Source organism: Hirundo rustica, chromosome 11 (assembly GCF_015227805.2).
Source record: "Hirundo rustica isolate bHirRus1 chromosome 11, bHirRus1.pri.v3, whole genome shotgun sequence".
NCBI lineage: Eukaryota > Metazoa > Chordata > Aves > Passeriformes > Hirundinidae > Hirundo > Hirundo rustica.
Genome location: NC_053460.1, coordinates 4,717,094 through 4,741,148, shown reverse-complemented (window position 1 = coordinate 4,741,148; position 24,055 = coordinate 4,717,094). Strand labels below are relative to the sequence as shown.

At 40.8% G+C, this 24,055-nt stretch overlaps 1 protein-coding gene across 1 annotated transcript in view; it reads right to left on the bottom strand.

The window, feature by feature from the left end:
* Positions 1–199: 199 nt before the first annotated feature.
* LOC120757916 (polycystin-1-like protein 2) overlaps positions 200–24,055 on the bottom strand; it is a 35,786-nt gene continuing 11,930 nt past the window's right edge. Inside the window, exons 13-43 of the mRNA XM_058422138.1 lie at positions 23,838–23,979; positions 23,141–23,341; positions 22,844–22,989; positions 22,174–22,368; positions 21,222–21,347; positions 19,850–20,032; positions 18,708–18,832; positions 17,796–17,922; positions 16,760–16,894; positions 15,876–16,101; positions 15,412–15,605; positions 14,767–14,997; positions 14,444–14,545; positions 14,070–14,248; positions 13,572–13,718; positions 12,840–13,039; positions 12,458–12,684; positions 11,736–11,949; positions 10,585–10,779; positions 9,555–9,793; positions 9,012–9,108; positions 8,172–8,312; positions 7,263–7,448; positions 6,085–6,412; positions 5,853–5,986; positions 4,834–4,961; positions 4,347–4,507; positions 3,457–3,667; positions 2,848–2,949; positions 1,551–1,682; positions 200–757 (exon numbers count right to left, since the gene is read on the bottom strand). Coding sequence (XP_058278121.1) covers positions 632–757; positions 1,551–1,682; positions 2,848–2,949; positions 3,457–3,667; positions 4,347–4,507; positions 4,834–4,961; positions 5,853–5,986; positions 6,085–6,412; positions 7,263–7,448; positions 8,172–8,312; positions 9,012–9,108; positions 9,555–9,793; positions 10,585–10,779; positions 11,736–11,949; positions 12,458–12,684; positions 12,840–13,039; positions 13,572–13,718; positions 14,070–14,248; positions 14,444–14,545; positions 14,767–14,997; positions 15,412–15,605; positions 15,876–16,101; positions 16,760–16,894; positions 17,796–17,922; positions 18,708–18,832; positions 19,850–20,032; positions 21,222–21,347; positions 22,174–22,368; positions 22,844–22,989; positions 23,141–23,341; positions 23,838–23,979 — 5,280 coding nt within the window. The 3' untranslated portion in view covers positions 200–631. The remainder of the gene's footprint in view (positions 758–1,550; positions 1,683–2,847; positions 2,950–3,456; positions 3,668–4,346; positions 4,508–4,833; positions 4,962–5,852; positions 5,987–6,084; positions 6,413–7,262; positions 7,449–8,171; positions 8,313–9,011; positions 9,109–9,554; positions 9,794–10,584; positions 10,780–11,735; positions 11,950–12,457; positions 12,685–12,839; positions 13,040–13,571; positions 13,719–14,069; positions 14,249–14,443; positions 14,546–14,766; positions 14,998–15,411; positions 15,606–15,875; positions 16,102–16,759; positions 16,895–17,795; positions 17,923–18,707; positions 18,833–19,849; positions 20,033–21,221; positions 21,348–22,173; positions 22,369–22,843; positions 22,990–23,140; positions 23,342–23,837; positions 23,980–24,055) is intronic.

Genomic DNA, 24,055 nt, shown 5'->3' with positions numbered 1-24,055 from the left:
CCGCGGCCCGCGCTCGGCTCCGCGCCCCGCTGGCAGCGGGCACCGGGCGGCCTGAGGGAGCCGCCATGTTCCGTGCGCCGCCTCGGCGGAGACGGAGAGGATTTGGCCAAACAGTGCGACAGCCGCTCGGTGTTTATTAAATAAATGCAGGCGCCAAGTCTACAGCAAGTGCACGTGGGACGTTTCGCCTTAGGGTTACCGCTATTTCTTAGCTACCGCTCCGGAATAAAACGCCGGCAGCGCTTTGGGGGTGAATACCGCGCAGTTTTCCCAGAATCACGGAATAGGCTGGGTTGGAAGGGAACCCTCAAGGATCGAGTCCAGCTCCTGGCCCTGCAGAGACACCCCAACAATCCCATACGTGCCTGAAAGCATTGTCCAAACGCTCTCTTAGGTTTTGGGGCTGTGCCCATTCCCTGGGGAGCCTGTTCAGTGCCCGAATATCCTCTGGGTAAAGAACCTTTTCCTAATGACCAACACAAACCTCCCCTGACACAGCTCCAGCCGTTCCCATTTTAATCAAAAGCTGTAATAACCTAAGCCTACAACCTAACCTAACTCTAACAACAGCGGCTTATAGCAAACAAATACTTTGCCCACAAGCAAAGTGACTTTTCAAGGTGATCTTCATTCACTCGCTGACAGATTGTTCCAGTTGATCGCCGCTGACCGGCTTCTCTTCCTTCTTGCATTTTATCCCAAAGAAACTGAAGAGTTTCATTAACATTAGATCAACAATCTCCTCTTCTTCTGAAGCCTGAAATAATAACAAATATATTACTCAGAGGTGCACACCCAAAGTGGATTCTGTCTCTGTTGAAGCCAGGGCAAGTTGCAAGACAAGATTTCTACTTGAGGTGAAATAAGCCAACTTTCAGCAGAGCATGAGTGACCGCCAAGCAAAACATCGTGCCAATATTTTCAGCCAAACAGAAGCCCCAGATGAGTATGGACACTGCAGAAATTTTGCCTGTCAAATCCCGTGGAAATCTCTCTACAGGAGCCAGAGTGCACTTGCCAGCTCCCATGCAGCTCATGGGATACACAGTGAGACACTAGATGAAGTAAATGAGAAAAACTAAATATATATCCTGTCTTCTATCAGCCACATCCTTTGTTTTCATCTCCCTTGACTTTATTTAAAACATAGGGGAATTCTGGGCAGTACTGGAGTGCTAGGATGGATTTCACACCACACTATCAATAACTTGAATGGGTCAGGCACTCACAGTGAGAGTTTTAAAAGGAGCTCTAAAGCCTCATGCACTTCAGTAGCAGTTTTGGCACTGATTTCAATATAGCCCAGCACATGCCTAAGAGATTTTTGATGGATGTGGTATGTGAACAGAGGGCTACAAATCATATCTGAACAGGGGCTCATCTGAACAGGAATGGACTGTGTAAATCTGGAAAATCTGAAGTGTACTTTCTGAGAAAATGTTGCCTTCTTAAGAGCTGGACTGAATTTACACAGTTTTCATCCATGGTTGAATACCTGAGTAAGCACTGAACAAAAAATGCTAAAAGCAGGAGAGCTTAGATGAACAAACCTGGTAATGCTTCTGCTCCTCACTAAAAGCAACAAGAATCACCGAAATGAACAGATTCAGTACCACGAATGTCATAAAAATTATGCAGGATCCAATCAAGAAGGAGCCTAAAATTGGATTGTAGTCCAAGACCTGTATAATGCATAAGGTAAGACATCAAAAAAGCAATCAAAAAAGCATACCTACCTACCTACCTACATACATACAAGCAGTTAAGACCAAGAAGAAGTCTGTCACCTTGAAAATCCTGTCTATTTAATTATGACATATGTAATATACACACATAAAATTTTTCTACTCTAGTATTGTCCTTTGTTGATATGATATAGTACAAACACAAGAGAATATTCTATATGTGTGTGTGTGTGTGTGTGAATACAGGTAATCTTTGGGGTTTTTAAAGTATTTGCATTTGATTTGTAATGGTAAAACAGTTTCACATGAAAGTTGACAAGCCTGGAGAGCTGTTCATCCACAGAACAGCTGAAGCTTCCTAATGCCTCAGCTTTCAAAATAGATTAAATCCCTGTATGCATTTCATTTAATTTGCTGTATGCTTTACAAAGAAGCACAGTCAGACTTTCAGAGACACTCATAAACCAAGGGTTGTGAAAAATCAAAACACTGATTTTCATATAAGCTACAACATAGGAACATATTTTCATGATTAACATGAGTGGGATGTAGAGGTGAAAATGTGCCAAATTACTGATTTTCAAAGCCACTCATATCCTATTGGATCCTAAAAACAGCCACCAAGGAGGACTTCACAGTTAGACATGTCCAAGAATTATCCACAAAGGAATGTTCAAAGGATATCGAAATATCTGAAAGACCTTACTGAAAAAGTAAGAATAACAAAAAGATAAAGAATAACAAAAAAAAAAAAAAAATTAACATGAAGTTCCCTTGTGGAAGGCCTTGCCTTTCTTGGGAAGATAGATGGTTTAGAACAAACACAGGGCTTTGGTCACATTTCTCTCTGTAGCTTTCTAAGGAAATTGCTCAAAACCTTTTGTAATCAATTAGTAACATCTTCAGTTGAAAAGTGAGCAGGTTTTTTAATGAAACGTTCATTATGAGCCTCCTCGTGGCCAAAATAGGACATGAAAGATGTTTCACTTGATGTCTTTTTCTTGCTGAAAAAAGGTGGTTGCTTTAGGGAGCTCTGGAGCTTGAAAAATTAGATTAATGTTTAACACTAATTGAAAGTCCTTCTATTTGCTGGTTTAAAGCGTATTTGATAGCTGAGATGCCAATTGTATGGCTGTAAACTTCTCAATATTAGATGTGGTACCTCCTCATAGTTGAAGATTCCCAGCTGAAGGCTGACCATGGTCTCTGCCGAATCAAGGAGAGTTTTGTAAGAGTAGAGCTTCCAGCCAAATATCAGGTTTGCCTGCAGAGGACAAAGTCATGTCTTGTGTTACGATCAGAGTCCTTGCTGTAAAACATGTTTAGCTTGAATACAAGATATGTCTTATATCTGCTCAACCTGCCACTAGATATGTAAAAAAGGTAATTATTTCACTCTTATAAACTAGTCAAACAGAAAATGGCACTTTCCGAATGCTCCACAATTTTAGCTTTATCCAGAAAATCTTTTTTCCTGTGCTTTGTTCTTTGTCACATCTATTACATATAGAGTGAGTCCTTATTTTTCAGCTCAGTGTTTGATTTTTCACTAAATTTCAGTTTGCAAAGAAAAGACAAGGGGATGTTTTAACTTCTCTTTATCTCATATGGAAGACTTGGGCTCCAAGCCACTAAACTAAGATTTAGACTGGCAGCTTTATTCCATTTTACATGGCAAAGCTATGTTGCTTTTAGCATTCAGGAATGGTTGATTTGACCCAGCAGTACCTGGAAGCAGATTGCACACAAGAGTAAGCACCGTGGTACTCACAGCAATGGAATAGGCGAGGAACATGATTGCAATAACAGTGATGAATCCAGAGATATCACCCCATGCCCTTCTTAGTGTTGAAGTGATCATGTTCAGTTTAGGGTTGAGCCTCAGCAGATGCCACAGTTTCACTGTGGAGAGAAGCACCAGGAATGCAATCAGGTAGCCAAGAACTGCATCAGCTCTTGCTGTTTCACTGAAGCTTATGGAGCTGTTAGGAAAAAAAAGAAAATACATAATCCATGCACACAGAATCCTTTGAAGTGCAGAAATGGCTATGCTGGAAAAGCCAGTCACCCTGTGCTAGGGTTTCAGTGGAGACCTAATGAGTTCCTGCGTGAGTGTTTCCACCTGCACTTCCTACTGTGTGCACACAAAAAGCTCAGTTATGCGTGGCTAAGATTTTTAAGAAGAGGAAGTCTAGGCTGTAGCCCAAATTCTGCTCATTATCCTGTGATTCTATCATCTCTTTCCTGTGTGACCATTTTTTAAAAGATGTTATAATTTTCCATTCTGTACTAAATATTCCATTATTGTCCACTAACCAATGGCTTTTTACAACAAAGAACAAGGCAGATATTGTGCTTTCTGGGTGGGTGTCTTGTAGCAGAAAGGCTTGTTTGTTCACAAGAAGGTGATGCGGACAGAAAAGTAGGACCTAAAAAAGGGAACTTGGTTCTCAGGTCTGCTGGATTTTATTAGAACAGTATCTGAAGAAAATCCTATTGCTGACACAGGTTTCAGCTCTGACACACTTGCAAACTTCATTAATATATAGCCATGTAGCAATATCTAGCACAGACAAGGTGCTATCTGGGAAGAGGAAAAATAGATTTATTTCTGCATGAGTAGCAACAGCAAAGGATGCACTAAATAGCATTAGTACTTACTCGTCCTTGTGTTCCTGGTAGTAGCTGATGTCCCGGGTCCCAAGGACCGTCCGTTTCACAAACACTGACAGAGCACTCCAGCTAATCAATATAATGGCCATCTCCAGGAGATTCCACTTGCTTTGGAAGTATCTCCATCTCAGACTCTTCAGCAGCTTTCCCTGTGAGGAGTTTTACTGTTTCAGTCCCATGACTCCTTATCATACACTGCACCTCTGAAGATTACAGCAATGCCCTCCACAATAAAGCAGAATGCTCGGCATTAATAAAATTACATCTTGCACTAGTTTCTCTTTATCTTTCTCAAAAACAGCTTCCAAGCCAAATAAAGTGTTGCCTTCCTATTATTGAATACTGGCACTGTACCTGATTCAATCTTCCATTGGTGTAGGGCTACTGAAGTCAAGTACAGTCCTAAAGCTTTTGTACGTGAAATCAACAGCAGGCACAAGATAATGCTCTCAGCCAAACTTTCTACTGGCCTCACCTGTACTATCATGTAGTACACAATAAAGAGGAAATAAATGACTTCTGCTGCAACCACAAAGATGTGGAGGCTGTTGGTGTAGGGGTAGAGCCGGACACTTTGCAGCTCTGCACTTGTGAAGAACGCCCCTAAAAAACAAACAGGAATCACCTCAGGGCTCTTTCTGCTTCCATTCAAACAACTCAGTTCACCAGTAAGACTCCTACACTTGCTTTCATGTCAGCATGAGTCTGAATCCAACCATTGAACTAAGATTTAGACTTCATGTGAGTAACACTGTCAGGGTTTGAAATTTTCCTCAAACAGGAATTTCGGAGAGTCAAGGCTTTTGGAGTGATAGTACTTGTCTGCTTGAGTCTTGTGCGATAGCACAACAGTAATCCCAGCAGGACTGAGTTTGAATTGGACTGCAAATGCAGAAATACAACAGAAGGACTTGGAATTTTTTTAAAAAGCTGAATCTCATTCTAAACCCAGAATGGGCTCAGTTTGGGCTTTTTCCAGTACTTGGACACACCCTAAGGAGGCTGCTGTTCAGACCAAATATTTTCCTATAGCCTTTAAACCAGAATCTGTTTTCACTATTTTCTTTGCTGTATCCAGATTATGTAGTACCTGATTACATAACTGTATATTAGAAGTCATCTGTAACAAAAAAGACAGACTGTTATTTGCATGTTTTTTTCTTAATATTGTATTGATTAGCTTAACTGATTAGGAAACAGATTTTTTCTTGCTCCTGTTGTGTAAATTTTCGAGATCAAGTTCCAGTACCATATTTTCTTCATCAGCAGATGACCACAGCATAAGATATTACATTATGGTCTGTATTACTGTGATGCTGCATTTTTCCTAAATGGTTTAGAAAATTTGCATTGATTTTCTTGTTATTAGATTTATTAACACACTCATCTTTCCTGAAGAAAGAACCAGGAAAACACTCATAGTGTGTAAATCTACCTTCTGTAGGTACACTGCTTTCTGTCTTCAGAAATGTGTAACTTAGGAAAGGCTCTCACCCAAAGCATTGCTTTCAAACATCAGGCTTATAATGCAGAAGAGGTTCACATTGGCATTGTAGACTGTAAATTCAACAAACACTGCTCTTGTGAAGGTGTCAAGCCAGACATTGTTGAAAAGGTACTGGAGAATTCTGCCAAAAGAATGTGTAGCCAGTGATCTAATTCATACAGGAATGAGACAGTATCACACGGAGGATGCACTGCTAATTTACAAGAACACAAGTGGTACCTGGAGGCATTTTTAGGGTCAGTTCCCAGGTGAATCACATATCCCCCTCCACCGTAGACAGCAAGTTTACCCCAGCTGGGATGTCCTCTCAGTTTGGACTGACTCTGATACTGCCATGCTGAGCTCAACTCAGAGGAGTTATCAAAAACCGAGGTATTCCAGTGCTCCCCATAAACTGATGTATCTTCTGTTTGTAGGGAATATGGAGCGTGGCATTCCTCAACTACGTGCTGAAGTCTGTGAGAAATAGGGCAGGTGTCTCCTTTCACTCTTACTTGGCGAATTCGAGCACTACCCACCAGCTTGGAATTGCCATCTGTAATGAATCCTAAACAGGAGAAGGAAAAGAGCAGCACTGGCAATATGACAAATTAATAATACTTCTTCCTTTCGTTTATGATTCACTGATGCTTTAATATTTTGCCATATATTATTTTCTCAGAAACACGGTAAGCAAAATAGTTATGAAAATGAAACCCTCATGTTGATATGAACTGAATTCTTAAACAGTCACAATAACAGAGTTCTGTATCACCCCCATCTGTATTTTATACAGAAGGAAAGTGAGGCCTGGGGGAGAAAAGTGACTCACCCCGAGTCCCATAGAAGAGCAGCTTTATGCAGTGTTCATATGGTCTGTCGTGTCCAAAGAAAACTCTGCTAATATATTTCAATACTTACCCTTAAATGTGATCTGGAAAATGGGTCATATTTTATTGGATATGGCTAGAGAGAAACATGGTGATACTGCATAATTTGCCTTCACATTGACCCAAGTCATGATGCAAACGCCTGAGGAAAACTTTATGGTGCCACCTGTCTGCCATTCTTTTAAATTTTATTTAATTGGTTTTTTGTTTTTTGTTTATTTAATTATGGAAAGAAAGGTGTGTAAAACTGAGGATATATCTGAATACTTGGAGTAAGTAATGTAAAATGTGAAAAAAATAGCATTGCAGTGCAGAACTTTTGGGTTATATTAAATATAAGGAAAATATCAGGAGATGTTTAACTAGGGGTCAAACTGTGGGGTTTTGTTATCCACTGGTATTCATATTATAAGATTCCTTGCTAGCTTCACAGTCCCTTTCTCCACTCAAATATGCAAGTTAGAGTTAAGTATTAAAAATTATGTCTCAGAATCTGGCAAGCTGAAGGGAAACAATGTGACTCTGCACCTTTATACGATCCATAAAGATTTTTGAGTAAAGTAGTGTTCGCCCACGTGAAAAAATCCTGGTAACTGTAGACATCGCGGAATCCATCTGTAAAACTGTCCTCAATGTGTTTGTTTAAATAGTAGGAATTTGGATCTCTCTGTCCATAGGCAACGAGTAACAGCATCCATAAAAACCCCAGATAGGCTGGAAAAAAACAGGAAGAGACAGCACATGTGAGCTCTGAATTAACAATGCTGTTTAAAATAGATTGCATGAATGATTACTGCTGTCAGCATCTATTAGGCCAAGGAGGTGCTTTGTAGACTCTGAGTGACCAGTGCTAATGAATGCACCCAAGCTGCTTCAATGGGCTGCAGTTTGCGTGTTTCACCCTTGGAATATGAGTAGCAGTCAAGAAGATAAGTGGGGAGGCTGAATAGAAGTAGTCATGGCAGCTCCAAATAAAATGAGTAGTCTAACTTTGTTCCAAGTGAAGTTGAGGTAATTTTTTTTTTTTTTTTTTTTTTTTTTTCCATTGATTTTAGAGGAAATAAAACAGGGGCATAAATCATTATCTATAGATAGTATCTGCTTTTAGAAAGATGGCCTCCATCCACTCTTTGATTTCAACTTTATTTAACTGTTGTCGTCCTCCTCTTATCCTTTGTTTCCCTTTAATCTCTGGTGTTTGTGATGTGTTTCTTTACCATAAAATGAAGCCTTAGCCACATTTTTATCTCCAGCTAACATTCCCACCTCCCTGCAGCTTCAGCTGCCGTGGAACAGCCTGTCTCTACATCATAATGGCTGGCAGAAAGCTGAAGATATGCCAAAACTTTGTCACCCAAGAGAACAATATTTTCACTGGCGTAAAATTCCTGATGAGTATTACTGAATAAAACAAGATAATCTACATATGCGTAATACCCAGGATTTCTCTGATGAGGGCAAATGCTTTCTGCTCCTTCATGCAGCTGATTTTCATTTTCTCCACATCAGCAGCAGGAGGTGGCCGGTAAATATTGCTCCTACTGTCCCTTCGGACCCCAAAGAGAGGGCGTGAATCACCTGCGAGGGAGAGCAATGAACCCTGGCATTATTCAATTGATCATCCAAGTCCTGCTTTTTGTTTGAACTTTCTAAGGAAACCTTTCTATTTAATGCTTTCTCTCAGGAATATAGAGCATGTGATTGAAATAATTATTACAGCAATTGAAAGGCAAAGAGTGGGGAGGGAAGGAACTCACAAAAACTGTGTTGGGTTTAGGACCAGGTGTGGTCCAGGTGTCTCTCTCTAGGCTGAGCATCTCAGAAGGTGCTGTATCCACATCCTGAGGCTGAGCAGGGGGAAAGGTGTAGATCAGATAATATTGTTGTGCCCCAGGATTCCTGTGTGCTAGTGAAGGCTTTATTTAGATATGATTATGACTGCAGAAACCACTGTGCAGTTTAGGGGAATAATACAGATAATTGTGGCTGTGGAAAAGTATGTAACCTGAGAATATCCATATAGGGCTTAAAGGGTGTGGGAAATTTCTTTGTGAGAAGTTTTAGTTATGCTTGTCAGATAAAGAGCTGCCAGTCTAATGGAGGATGCATTTTTTTACTGGTCACTTATTCACTTATTTATTTTCACTAAGCTGTGTAATAGTTACAGGTTTTGTTGCAAGCCAGTTGAGCTTAGTCACATATTCATTCATAAAGCACTCCAAAATCTTGGAGAATTCTGCACTTTCTTTAACAATTTTTAACTTCACTAGCAGTTACCTGGTGCAGATAAAGGCCCATCAATAGCTGTATTTTCTTCATCCTCATGTTCCACCTTCTTCAGAACCAGAGCAAAAAAAGCAGCAAATCCCAGCACCTGGAAAGAATCAGCAATAGACTCACCAAATTCCCATTTCATATAAAGAAACCTTTGGCTTTGACCTGGATCCCTTTGGATCCAGGCACCCAAGGAAAACAACTGAACTCTGGGTTTGTTGAACTCATGCAGCTGAAGCCCATAAACAAGAAAACAGTGCACAGTGCTGGGGTTTGTCCAGCTAAAAAACTGATTTTGCAACACATCCTCACTAGTCAGACACCTCCTTAAACCCTGACAAAGCAGGAGAGATGGAACCAATGGGGTTAATGTCACCAAAACCCAACAGAACTCTGTAAATCACCTGGCAGCTCTTGTTTCGAGGGTAAAGGTTTCTCATTTTGTATCCTAAATCCTGTAGCTCTTTGGAACATATTACATTGTCTTCCTGCAATGGCAGCAGGTGAGTTCATCTTGGCCAGTGGTTGTATTTCTGAGGCTCTCACCTTTAAGGGTTGTGTGATGAAAAGACTTTCCAAGAAGGAGATGACCATGGAGATGAGCCACTTGATGGAGTTCTCCTTGCCATAATGGAGTCCGTAGAGCATGGTAAAGAACCCGGACACACCGCTGGTGGCTGCCACAAGGAACCAAGCAATGAACACAAACCACCAGGGCAGCCCTCTGGGAGAAGAACTTTTCTTGTCATCACTGGACAGGTATGGAGTATGGGACCACCTTGAGAGTCAACCAGAAGAGAAAAAATTTGGTCAGCGATGGAACAGGAACCAAAATCGCAGTCATCAGGTTCACTGGGAATAGGCAACCTCTTCCGATATAAAATCAAAATATTCTTTTAATTAATGCAGGATAGATTAATATATAGGATATACAGATACCAAAAAGTACAGTGAGAAAAAATAACGAGGAAGTGTGCAGACATCAGCTAAAATCAAAATAAATGTGATGGGCTTATTTACTCCTCAGTTCATGCATAATTGAATCTCCAGCAGAATTATTGACAAAGCTGTGAGTGCATTAAAGCTGCTGAATGCATCTCTTGTGATCACCATAATGTCCAAGTGACATAATTAGTGCAATTGTTTTCAATACTTTCAACTTAATTATCATATTTCACTGAACTATTTTTGTCTTCTTATTATTTTTTCTTTATCCATATATTTTAAGAGACTTCTGTGACTTTGGAGCTGGGTGATTATCCCAGTCCTTTACTATCATATGGAACTGTATTGTAGCTTTCCACTGTGGAGGCAAAAATGACAAACAGCAGTGATCTGTCATTATTGCCTTTGTGTGCAGTTCACAGTGCATGGAAATTTCTTTGCAGCTCCTGCAGTGATATAATAGTAACCCTTATTTTCACAGATGTAATAATAGTTATCTAGCACATGGTAAGCAGTAATTATTTGGGCTCTGTCATCCTGTCCAATTTTGAATTCATGACCCGAATTTACTTATCCTGAGAATGAGAACTGGGTTACCCCTCACTGATGGATGCTGATGAGCAGATTTGATTCTCCAGGACGTTCTTCATATGCTGAACCTGACAAACAGCTTGTGTGTAACTCTGAGGCATCTGAAATTTATGGGCCCCCAGTAATTCCAGCTCCATCTCTACATGCTGGAGTTGCATGTACAAGCAGCAACGATAATCACTGTATTTCAGCTGGTCACAAATTCTTTTCTCTGGAGTTGGACTTCTTGTTTTTTCTGCAGGCAAAGAATTGCTTAATTATTTATTTGTTTATTGAGAAAAGAAGTAGTCCCAGATTTAAACACTTTTCAATACAAAGGGTGGTAGAACTGTAGCTAAAGATCATGGGTATGATGAAGACTAACATTTGAAGGGACTTGTTAAAGCAGCTTTAGCACTAGAGCTTAATGCTCTTCTGCTGGAATGGCCTGGAACTTTTTCCAGAAGGCAACAGAGTTAAACAGCAGTTCTAAAAAGCTTAATAGATCAGATCAACTGTTAATTTGTTCATGGTGGACTTGTGCAATTAGTAGCTTGGAAGACTCCTTGGAAAAGCCGAATGTGAGTCTTAATGAAATCAGTGAGATTGTTTATTCATATATTCTTGTTAGTTTAGAGCCAGACTGAAAGAAACAAGAGAACAAGGCCAAGAAGAAGGAAAAAAAAAAAAAAAAGGACAGGTCAAAGAGTTCGTGAAACAATTTATATCTGTGAGTCTTTTCATTTGTAGATGCTGATCCAGCTCCCAAGCCAGACTGGTAGCAAACATTTGATTTTACAGCATAAGAAACAGAGATTTCACAGTTGTCTTTACTTAGTTGGGTGCTCAGTGGTGCAGTGAAAGAACAAGAACCAATGGGAGCATCTTAAAACATGGGAAATTTGTGAACATAAGAAAAAATATCTATATTGGACACTAGAGTATGTTGCTCAGAGAATTTGTGGAGTCTTCACCCTTGGGGACATGCAGTATCTGAGTGATTTGATCTTGGGCAGTCCTACGCACACTGACCCTGCTCTGAGCAGCACACTGGGATCCAGAGATCCCTTCTAACCTCAGCTATTCTGTGAGTCTGTGATTCTGTTGTTGCCTTTGAGTCAGAATGTAATAACATCTTGGGTTATCACATCCAGTGCTATCATCATTTTCATTGCAAGGGTTTGAGCAGGCATTTCACGGTGTATTATTTACCTTGGATATCCATAGCATCCAATGTGACAGTTATAGGTCCATCCTTCTTGCTCTCATCATAAAACCTTTGCCCAGCTCTGTTCTGCTGACAGATGACATCCTCAATCAATGACAGGAGTGTGTTGATATTAGTTGATTTTTCAAGGTCTGGTGCTGAGGTGAGAGATGGAGTCTTCAGGGCTTTAAAGAGTGAGTTGGCAATTCTTCTTACATCCTAGGAAAGAGAGCAGCAACACAGCAGTGACTGGCTGCAATGTCTTAAGCTGATGTGATCTGACAGAACCGCTGGCTGGGAGCTGCACCAACTGCTAAAATCTCCAGAATGGATAAGAATAGCACATCCACATAGTGCTGGATGTGACAGGAAGATTTCAGTGAATTCAGCAAGGCAGCTTTCAGGGTTGAAATTTCTGCCTGAGGACCTAAGCTGAGAAAGATGTGGTCCATGATACCTTTTATCTTCACTGTCTTACTTGGTGTTTGCTTCAACTCCTGAACACAGTGATTGGGTCACACACAACAACTGTGCAAGGGCTGGGATGTACAAAGGCAGACCGTCATGTAGGATTGGATTTAGGTGGGCAAATGAATGCTTCGCACCAGTGATAACTGGCTTTTCTCTTCAGACAGGCTGAGGGGCATCGGAACAGGGAAATTTGTGGAGCTGGGGAAGCCGGTATTGTGTGGCAGCAGAGGGCAGTGCAGGACGCGCTGGGACTTGCCTCTGTCACAGCCTCTGGAGTGAGAGAGGCAGCCTGGGTGACCCCTGGGGTGGGATGCAGGCCTGGGGACACTTGGCCATTCCTTCCCGGCTTCTTCTCTCTGCTCTGCTGGGCTGGCCGGGGTCGTACGTTCCTGAAGATCTGCACAATGAGCAGGTTGATGGGGAACATGAGGAGAGAGCTCTCAAAGCCAATCATCACTTCCTGCCATGTGAACTCGATCTTACCTGTCAAGGTCAAACAGAGGAGAGAAGGAAAAATAACCCCAGGCAAAATAAACCAGCAAGATTTTCTCTTGTGAAAAAACCCATTTATTCAACTCTTGCTTCCAGACTCTGCTGTCTCGCTATTTGCCTGCCCGAGCAATGATGAGAATTGTTACCCAAATCCATTTTCTGCTCAGCAGGATCCTTTGGCACACCCCAGAACATGATGCTGGTCAGCATGGTGCAGAGGAGCAGCGAGAAGCAACAGGACACACGCTGGGCTCGCGTGAAGGAGCTTCGTGGGGAGCGGCTGAAAACCGAGTACCAGATGTGTCCATCCTGGAAACCCTTGGAGGTTCTCATGAAAAACAGATTGCTGGGAAGGAGAAGAGGGAAATCAAATGGGTATCTAGAAAGGAGAGGGAAGAACAAAGCCCTAGTTCAGGGTCCCAACCTGTTCATGCTTCTAGGCACTATCAGCAGAAGTAATAACTAGCAGAAATTAACAAATATCATGGTTTGATTTGCATGGAATGGTCATAACTACTTATGTCCTTTCCTTTTGGCCACAGAATAGAGGGACAGTGAATAGTTCTTATTTAAAGTTTTAAGAAAATTACACCTAAGAGAAGATGTTTAGGTTTCTGTAGGTTTGTCAGGCTATTCTTCTTTAGCACCAATATTTTCAGTATGGTACTACTGTTAGGGTAATGATTAGATTTATGTAACCATCCTCCCTCTCTCCCTTGTTCAGAGCCCTTTAAGGACAGTGGAAAGACCTTCCTTGATTTCTTTTTTTTCTAGGGCTTTGGTCTGTTGTTTTCAAGTGTGTTTTTCCGGACTGACTGCTGAAGAAGTCAGTAAAGAGAAGAGAAGAAGAGTAAAAAAATCCATGAAATAGGAGATACCTGAACTGCTTCATGTCCTGTTCTGTTGCTACTGGGAACACTTTATCTAGGACACATTCTCCAATATCAATGGCTAGCCAGGAGTTACAGAGGAAATACCACTTCTGATCCCATGCCAGATCATGGACTAATACTCGATTCACATACCTGTTGGAAAAACACACAAGGCACAGTCACATGTCACTGAGTGTGTAAAATCCAGAGCTCAACAAAACTGTGGAGGACAAACTCTGGCCTTCAGCTTCTTAGGGTGACTAAACTGTAAGGCACAGGACATATCCCACCCTTTACTGGACGTGGGATATGGGAAGCACTCTTGGTCCTACAGTTTAGGCTACGGTTTGGTCTATTTCGTTGCAAAAACTAGAATCTAACACTTCTTTTCTTTCTAGAACTGCAGAAAGGATAATTTTCAAGTGCTAGAAAGGGAAAGCTGTTGTCATTATAAAAAAATATTTGTAGATTTTTACTTCCCAACATCTCTAGATGTCCACTTACCAGGATGGACTGTCCCCTGAATTATCATGCCACAATCTAATACTCTGCAGTTCCCCAAGAGGGAAGAAGGTACAGAGGAGGAAAACATCCACTCCACCACGCTCAAAGACTGGTGTATCAGGATCATTTAGATGGTGGGGCTCACTCTCTCCATCCAGTCCATAGAGGGTGAGAGTCACCTGGAAAACAAAAAGGCAAAATGAAGATTTGCACATCTCGATCCTATGTGTGTTTATTTCTTCTTTCATCAAACCCAAGGGCTTTCTGGCTCAGACAGTGCATTTGAGCTGTCCTGTTTAAAAGCCTCAGGTGCTCCATTATTCATCCAATTCTCTAAGCAAATAAACTCTTCTCACACACAGTGCCACTGATACCTTGGAGGTTGTGGCTGCGCCACGGCGGTGTCCTGTGAAAACTGTCACAAGGTAACGGTACCGAGCAAAGGGGTCATTGTCTTCCAGGACTGTGATTTTCACCTGCAGAACCACACAACACGAGCAGCGTGTTAGCTGTCCTGTAAGTACAGATTCCTGAAAGCTATGAGTAGGAATTTGTGATCTTGTGAAGAGTGTTTACTTACCAGTAAACAGTGAGTTACAGGGAAAGGAGTAGGACTGATTAAAGATTTCCTATTAAAACAGGCTAGGCATGGTGGGAATTGGCCTGAATACATTGATTTTATTGGTTGGGCACTTACTTTGGCATCATCCTGGATGTCTTTCCTTCGAGCCCAAATAACTACAAGCACATATATCAGAAAGATGCATCCTACAGTTGTCACCACCACAGGATTGTCCACGAATGTACCAAACATCTGTGCTGTTTTGCTGACATCTATGGCGTTGGGTATGACAAGGAAGGAGCTCGCAAAGAAGGTCAGATGGTTGCAGAGGCACTGTGTGCTGCTAGGATTTGTTTTTGGTCCTACCTGAAACCCAGGAAAGATTCCTGATAAAACATCTGGCTTCAAAGTATTTGATGACTTACCAAGCAAACAAAAAGACAGTGCTGAAATTGGTAAATTAGTGTAGAGAACTGCTGCACATCAAATTTTTCAAGTTCCAATAAGGAATATTAATTCTAACACCTAACCAGTAATGGGCATTACAATATATTATGGCCTTGTCAGAATGGTTCCATTTCTTCTTACATAGAAGTTCATCCCAAGAAATAGAAATAGGAATGTTGTTTAAAGGTTAGTTCAATATGACTAAACCTCTTGAGTTTATTAAAACATCTCAGAATGACTTTGTTTTATGGAGTCAGTTACCACATGATGGTGGTTATAAGGGCTGGCTTTGAAGTGTGTTACAGACACTTTGTTTTGTTTTGCTCTACTTACGTGACACCCATAGCTGTTCCAGCCTCCTTGGTGCTCATCCCAAAATACACAGCGGGATGCAAAGCAAGTGGCATTTATAATTAGCCCACTGTAGACTGTGGAATCCATTCCCATATCTTGTAAAACCATGAAATAGTAGGTTCCCTCTCCAAAAATTAGTTCTTCTGGGCTGAGAACCCAGCTGTTTGTCTCACCTTGAACATAAATATTTTAGTTTCAATATATATACAGAAAGGCTAATTCAGAATTTTGCAGCTGTATTGCATGTAATACATAAAAGAAACAGGCATGAAATCATTCTTGGCAACACATAAATCAAATCATCCCAATATTTGATCTTGCTAATGAACACATTATTCTAGAGACTGGAACTTTGAAGCATGAGGTTTCTTTCCAGCTAGACACCTGAACTCATGGTCAAGGCTCACTCTGCAACTTCATGGGTCACTAACCACTTATCTTACCTCCAGAAGTTTTCTTATAGAACAGATGATTTTTCATATCATAGTTGGTTTCATTTGGGTGATAACCATACCCCAAGTAAAGTATTAGTGGAATGTCATGTTCAGATTCCAGGTGGATCACTATAGATGTGTTTTCTGAGGTAACATTGACTTGAAAAGTGCTATAATTGCCCAGATTCAACAGAATCTTATCTTCCTGAGTTGCTGAAAGCCTCGGTAACATGATCTGTTTTTAAACAGAAAGTCAGGTTTAAATACAGAAAAGCATTTTTCTTCTCAGCATGCTAGATTATCTTTTTTCATAACATCAGGAAAGCATGGCCAGCAAAAATATCACTTTCAAAGTAATTTTCTTGATTCTGTCAACTAACCTCTGAAAAGTTAATTTGAAATCTGTGTAGCCTCATCTTCAAGCCTATGACCCGTAGTGCATTTCTGAACTGAGAACTGTGATTATGACTGAGACATTGGCTGCATGAAGTGCATGAATGAATGATTTAGATGTCAGTTGGTACATGGGCTAGGAGGCCAAAAAGCAGTACAATAAATATAGTGTTTGGATGATGAAATCAAACTTCATGTTGTCCTTTGGGACAACTGTAATCTGGAATCTATTTCCACAACCATTAGCATTCTTACATTCATTTAAAGGAAGAATAAAATGTCTCCTTTTCAAGAAAAGACTGTTTGTTATTTCATTCACCACATCACACAAATCCTTCCATTATGACTACAGTTGTGATGGAAGCATCAACCCACTGTCTAATCTAATAAACGCTACCAGTATTTGTGTTCACCTCACAATTGATAACAAATGACAGTTGGATAATGGAGAAAGGGAAAAAAATGGGAAGAGGGGGTGAGAGAGGAAATAGCAGATTTACCTCAATGTTCTCTTTGAGGTTGCTGACTGGTATAATCAAACCATCCAGACCAGTTAGACTTAGACCTCCCACTGTTCCACTGATGTCAAAACTGCCATCACTGGAGAAAAAGGGATTCATGGCAAAGCTCACCATCTGTTAGAAGACATTAACAGTCAGACAACTGGGCTATCGTCAATATTTCATTTTATTCACACTCTGAATTGCTGAATAGTGAAAGATTGAGCTCAGACCCAAATAGAAATCAACTTCCAAGAAGTCTGCATCCAAATTTAAATGAGACTCTACCTTATCTCTAAGGTGGGTCTATAAATCTTGGAAGTGATTTTAATTCTGAAACGTGTACAGCAATTTTTATTGTTTCCATATATTGTGACACCTTTTTGATAGAGTTGGAAAAGGTGCAATTAAAAAAAAAAAAAGTTTGCAGGTATTTTAGGGGTCTCCTGAGAGGGTCAAATCAACCAGAGAGATATCTTCAGAAAATTTGAAGAAAATATGACAATTATATGCAATCTATATTGCTCTGAGGGAAAAACCACATCCTAATTCAGATGGGGGACATGCTAGCATCAGCACATTTGTCTCCTGCAGGATCTGAGTGCCCCACACTCAGATGTTTCTTGCACCTGAATGAAGGCTGAAAGATGAAAGAAGATAAAAGAAGGCTGCTATAGGTTAGTTTGAATGTGATATGGACTTTTAGCTGTTGCATCCTCCTCAAAGCATAAGATGTAAACAAACAGCAAAGAGATTTTTAGGTACTGATTCATTCCATTGCCTGCTCCTGCCATGCAGGTGTGAATGGAAGGGTCTGATGGGATGGGGAATTTAAGAATTCAGAACCAACTTCATGCAATTAAGATAAAAGAAAGCTTCTCTGACCAGTACTTTCAAATTATTTTCTTGGCATGACAGGAGGAACGACGTGTGCTCGTGTGTTCATTGTGAGAGGATAAACAATTCTAAAACCATTAGATCAGGAAGGTAGAGTTAGATAAGCTCAGATAGAGTTAGATAAAAGCTGTTTACTTGCCCTTATATCCACTGTTTCACCATCAACTCCTGAAACATTGAGAGAGGAAGCAGGTGGGAGAGTAAAGCTGGCAGAGCTGGAATTGGAGATGGTAATGAATGTGCTATCCATGTTTTCTGTTTGTAATCTGTCCAGTTAGGGTTGGGCATAAGCAAAGCAGGATAAAAGAGAAAAAAAATAATAAAAGAAAAAAACAAAACATCAATAGCATGGACTTCATATATACAGAGAAAACTTTCTCTCTTCATGAGTATAACTTAGTTGCAAAACTATTTCTGCCAGTAAATACTTCATAAAAGAATCTGTCCCTGATGCAGTACTCCACATAATGCTACCACAGAATCATAAAAAAAGGGTTGGAACTGGCATATCTGGAGAGGAAATTCTACCAAGGTGTACTTATTTGTAAGACTTGGTTTCTGTGTGAACATGCTCTTGATTTGAATGCACAGGTTGATGTGGATGTAAACCAGGCTCTCAGGGAACAATTTAGGGATGATTATAGGGAATGGAGAATGCTTATCAGGCCTCTCAGCATTATATTTGCTTCTGCCAAGCTGGGTACAGTTCCATATAACATGTCATTGTTGGCAACTTGGAAAAGAAAAGAAGCCCTTAGCTGGCGTGACATGAGTTTTCTACAGAATTGCAAAAGTAAGTGACTACTGCCTCATTCAGGAAATAGTAGTAAATTCTCTGCTGGTTAAAGAACACACAGCATGGGAATTTCTGAGGTGATGTTCCTGGGGTCCAAGATGTTCTTACTACCAGTCACCAACAACAGCTTTGTTTCACTATTGAAATTGTCATTATGCTACAATATTTTGTTAGTTGCAAACATTCTGTTTAAGCACAATGGCATTAATATTTGTAGCTCTCAGAAGCTTCAGTGGAGGACACTGCAGCTGTTACCTGTGCATATACATTGTGGCAGAGGGAGAGGTGACGACTGTTGGCTCATCACCCGGTGCCTTCCCAAACAAAAGGGCACTCTGAAGATTTTCAACTGTACTCAGGAGCTGGTCTGACACTGAACTCTGGAAAAGGATTGGAGGAGTAAACTTAGAACAAAGGTACACAGGTTCATCAAGCTGCTCATTATTTGTCTTTGCTTCCATTTAATTTTGGTGTCTTAATAAACTGACAAACTTGGTTATGAGCTTCCTAATCTCAGAGAAAGTTATTCTATTGCAATTCAGTTTCTGTAATTTTCTTTGAAACATTACAGACAGAAAAAAAAATGCCTTACAAATTTTACTTCTAGATTGCAGTATTTATAACTTCTACACATTGAAATTACAATTAATATATTCATGTACTTTTGTGTATTAATGCCCTTATCTGCAGATGTTAGTGTTTAGTTACTTGGAAAAGCAAGACCTAATTACATATCAATTGTGTATTATGAATGGGTTGTTGTTGGGGAACTTGTCCAGTTCATAATCTTTTCTCTCAGGTTAGATTTATTTCATCCCTACTCCCTTGCAGTGATGAAGTATGATAAAGTATGAAGTATGATAAAGTATGTTCAGCCCAGGAAACTCACAGAGTTAGTTATGAAAATTCACATATAAATAGGAAAGGGTAGGACAAAATAAATATGCTGTGTCTTTCTGAACAGATAATCAGAGCTTTCTACAAAAGTGTAAGCAGCAACCAGAGCTGGTTCAAGCTGTGAAGTAGTGGCAGCAATCATGAATATTTAATACCTGTGGCTTCCTTGAATTATAGGGCAAAAGGAGGGGATAGAAGCAAATCTGAAAAAATGTGCTTGTCATCAATCGGAGGTTAGAGCTGATGCAGTGTTCTCTGTCCTGTTCAGCCCTCAATGTAACAAATCTTACGAGGTCTCTATCATCTTCATTACCAGACATTCAATCTAACATATCTAACTGGGGAGAAATCCCCTCTGATATTCAAGTCCATCATGGTGCCACAATGAACCCTTCCCAGTGCCAATTAAAATACAGGAGGGACCAGAGATTTTAAAAACCTCCCAAAGCAAACAAATACTCACACACAGTACAGTACAAACTCGACCAAATCTAAATCACCTGTTCTGCCTCTGGCATTGAAGTGTTCGCAGCTCTGATTTCTACAGAAGCTTTAAGAACATTGCTCACTGCATTAAACAGATAGTTGGCTGCTTCCTTTAACTCCTGATCATCTCTGCTGTGCTCCATGTTTACAGCGAGCAAGGAGGCACTGACATGTTTCAGAGTGTTGCTGGCTTCCACCTGCATGAGAAACACAGGGAGCAGTTTATATGTGCTGGCACTACAAATGACAGAAGTGCCACTTGTGTCATTTACTGAATATTGCAACGTATTATTGCAAGTAATCTCTTGGGACTATTAGTGGGTAATGCCGTTTTTTACTATAATTATTTGTGCTGGGGTAATACTACAAATGCTAATAAAGATGATATACTAGATGGTGCACTAAAATGGAATACAGGCATGAAAAATGCAGCCTGCTCCTACAGACGTAATCCATAAAAAGATGAATAGCATCTGAAGGAGGCTTGTCTGTCAAACCCTGGGCAAGGATAGCTTTTAGATGTACAGTAAAGTAGTAAATTAGGTTATACATTTCTATCTTAGTGCCAAAGTGCTAAGTGCCAAAGGAGAATGAGTTTTACAGTTTTTATTTTGTGCCTGGATGCAGCTTTGTGACTGGGAAAGCACTGGCCAGATTTTAGCCCAGGATAGTGAAGGAGTCTAGGATAGTGAAGGAGGAAATTCACTGCAGGCTTGGACACATCCATCCCTACAGCCTGTGAACACTGAGCAGCCTTTCTCTAGGGTGAGGGCTGGACCTGAGCTGTGTTCTTGTCTTGCCAAAGTTAACCACATCCTGCTGAAGTGCTCCCAAGCCATTGTCTGGCTCCAACTCTATAATACATCAGAAATCAGGACAGCTGTTTTTATTGCCTGCATATCTGGGAAACTTTCCCCAGTGACAGTTTGTCCTGACATATGCTCACCCCCATAAGCATAAATAGTTCCTTGACCATTGCCTATGTGCAATTTGTGCAGTGCCAGGATCAAGGATGAATGAATGTGGGCAATTCTAGAAAAACCCTCTTGGGGCAGTCCTTCTTCAGGGTTCTTAAAGTGCTTTATGAGAGAAAACATGAACCCTGACAAGTTTCTGACTAAAAGTTAAAGATTCTGTCTCAAAAATGTATGATAAATGTAATAGCCATAGCCTGGATTGTAGAGATTGCTGAGACAATATCCGAGACTTGAATTTGCTTACTCTAAACAGAGTCAAAATACTGCTGCTCAAAATACACACCCTGGTACAGCTGAAAAAATGAGCAAAACCAGATAATTATAAAGCACTGAAACTCTTCCAAGGTCGGTGGGATGATTAGAGTCTCTACTATTAGTGTGAGGAGATATAAGATGAATTGCTTCTTACCTGTGCTGAGACAGAGAGCTCCTCACTCCTGTAAGTGATTTCTTTCAGTACCTCTGACATCTTCAGAGCAGTCTGCATTGATGTTATGTTAACAACAGAGAGAGTTGTCAGCATCAGCCCTCGGAGCTTGGGATGAAAAGGGATAATTAGGCAAAGGAACAAGATGCTAATTAGGACTGTGAAAGCAGTGCTGTGTATTGACAGCCAGGCTGGCTGTAAGTTATGCAGTAGAGTAAGGCTCCACAGCTAGGATCATTTGAGCTGATATTGGCTCTACTGACAAGATGCCACTTGCCCTAGTAATTATATAATCATGAGTTTTATCTTACCTCCCAGCACGGAGAAGTCATACACTTAACATCCATTAAGAGCAAGGAGAGTTATTTGTGAGAATTTGTACTAATGTATGTGAATTACTATGTAAATGCCACTTCCAGAGAAAGCAGAACCATGTGTGATTGATGTTATTCAAATAATGATTCTTAATTGAAGGATACATTCTCTCAATCTCTTCATCTGAGGTACTCAAAGCACCGTACAAATATCAGCTTATGACTGAAATATCAACTGGTGGCTAAAATGGACAGAAGAAAATTACCTGCCATCTAATGCTTTTGAGGGAAATTAGATAGGATATTTATCCCACTAGAGATGCCATTTTATTGATATTTAAATTGCTTTGGAAAATCAGGTTTAGAATAACTAGTTTAAATTAATGAAATAAAAATTGAGAATTAACTGTTTTACTGATGAGTGATAAAACAAATAATTTATGTAGACAAATAGTGAAAACTAGCTGAAACCTGTGCCAAACCCCGAGACAGATGCTAGAAACTTGAAACCTTCGTTGATTTCAAGTGGTGATATGTGAGCTTTTTATTACTTAAGAGCTGTCAAAGAATACGAAGAGTCCATTATGTGACATTGTACTGCAAGAAAGCGTTTTGCTGACCTCTTTTCGTGTGTTTGTCTGTAAAGACATGTTAAAACTTTCCTCTTGGTTCTGCTGATTAAGGACAGACGTCACTGACTTGTACAGCTGGAAGAGACTCATGCTGTTGTTGCCATCTTTTAGGATGGTGTTTGCCTTCTCAGATATCACAGCCTGCAGGGTCAGGTTCCCATCCATCATATCTGCAAGTCCAACCTGAGGAAGGAATCAGATATGCTCTCAGCATTGCCAAGGCTGTTACAGTTTTCTTTGAGCAGCTTCCATGATCGTCTTAATGACAGTCTAGATAGATTGGGACATAATATTTCATGTTCCCCATTTTAAATGTTTTATTTTTAATGGCCTGATAAGGGTCTCCTTTCTGTGGCACTGGGGAAGAAGCAGAAGGCTTTTGGGGCTTACACAGAATAACTTCAGACTCAGTAAATCGGCTTACACTGTTCAATCAATGCCCAAGAAATTCTTTTAGATTTCTGTTCTAGAAAAAAGGGCAGTGGAAGATCTTTTGACCTTGAGCGCACAGAGAATATTCTCTGTTAGATAGAAAAAAGGCAATTGTGGCACATTCAGAAGGAAGTAATATATTTAAAATGGGAATAAGCTCCAAAAGTCAGTTATGGGTTAGTTATCAACTTGAGAGTTCTTGAAACTAATTAATTCTTCTGTATACCTTCACTGAAACATTTGTTCGAACTGTATCACCAAAGTTGTTGCTAACAATAATTGTCACATGTAAAATAAAATTATTTTCCTCTTCTCCAAGTGGAAGATAAACTGGAAAAAGTTCAGGATCCGGGCTACAGTCCAGGAGAGAATCTGAAACAGGAAAAGAATGGGTCAGGGACCGGACACCACAGACACCTCCTGCTCTCTGAGAGCAGGGGCTCAGGGCAGTGTCCCCGCAGAGCAGGGCAGAGCGTGCCTTTGCTCTTGTCAGGAGAAGCCAGGCAGTTCGCTGGGGACTTACCTGGTGTCACATAGAAGCAATATGTGAGCTGCCTGCTAGGGCTGGACCGGCCCGACCCCTCCGAGCCGGGAGCGCCGCAGGAGAGTCTGAAGGCGGTGAGCACCGAGCCGTGCTCGGGGCTCACCGCACAGCCGGGGGCTTCGGGAGGGGGCACGGTGCTCAGCAGGAACCATCCCTCCCCGTAACCTCGCTGAGTCGTGCCTGGGAGTGGAGGGAGCGGACCATCAGCCAGGACTGACCCAGCAGCGCCGATCTGCATCGCGCCCACCGAGCAACGGGGCTGTCTGCTCAGGCAGCGCGCACGGCAGCGTGTGCCTAATGAGGATGAAATCCTGCTACTGAATAAGCCGTAACAGGAAAAGAACTATTTCGAATACGTTAGTGTTTGCATTATAAAGAAAAGCTCTATTATTTGATCAAGCATTTAGCATAACTTTGTTTCAGGTGAGCCTTAACAAAGTTATTAACAGCTTGGAGTAAGATAACTGCATTTCTCCTGCCGTGTGACACCCCAGAACAAATTTATATCTTCCTTATTTTAAAGGACTCACATATAAAATAACACCTTTCAACTTGTGGACTAATTTACCTTCATATTTGCCAGCGAGGTTATGCACGTATGATATCAATATGATGTTGTGTCAGCAGAGACTATCCAAAGGAGCCTGTAAACCCTAAAATCCCTGTTAGCCCCTACCTGTTACTTTAATCTGAAAAGCTTCTCCCTGTGTCTGCAAGAAGGAGCTGGTCATTCTCAACACAGATGTGTTGCTTTGAAGCAAATTCAAAGAGTTCTGCTGGAAACCAGTCAGGCCACAGGCTAGAGGGAGGGTTGTAGGCTGGAAAATCAGACAGGGAAGAACACATGGCAGTAGAGGCTCTTTGCTGTTCTTTCTGTTGTGATTGATTAGGAGC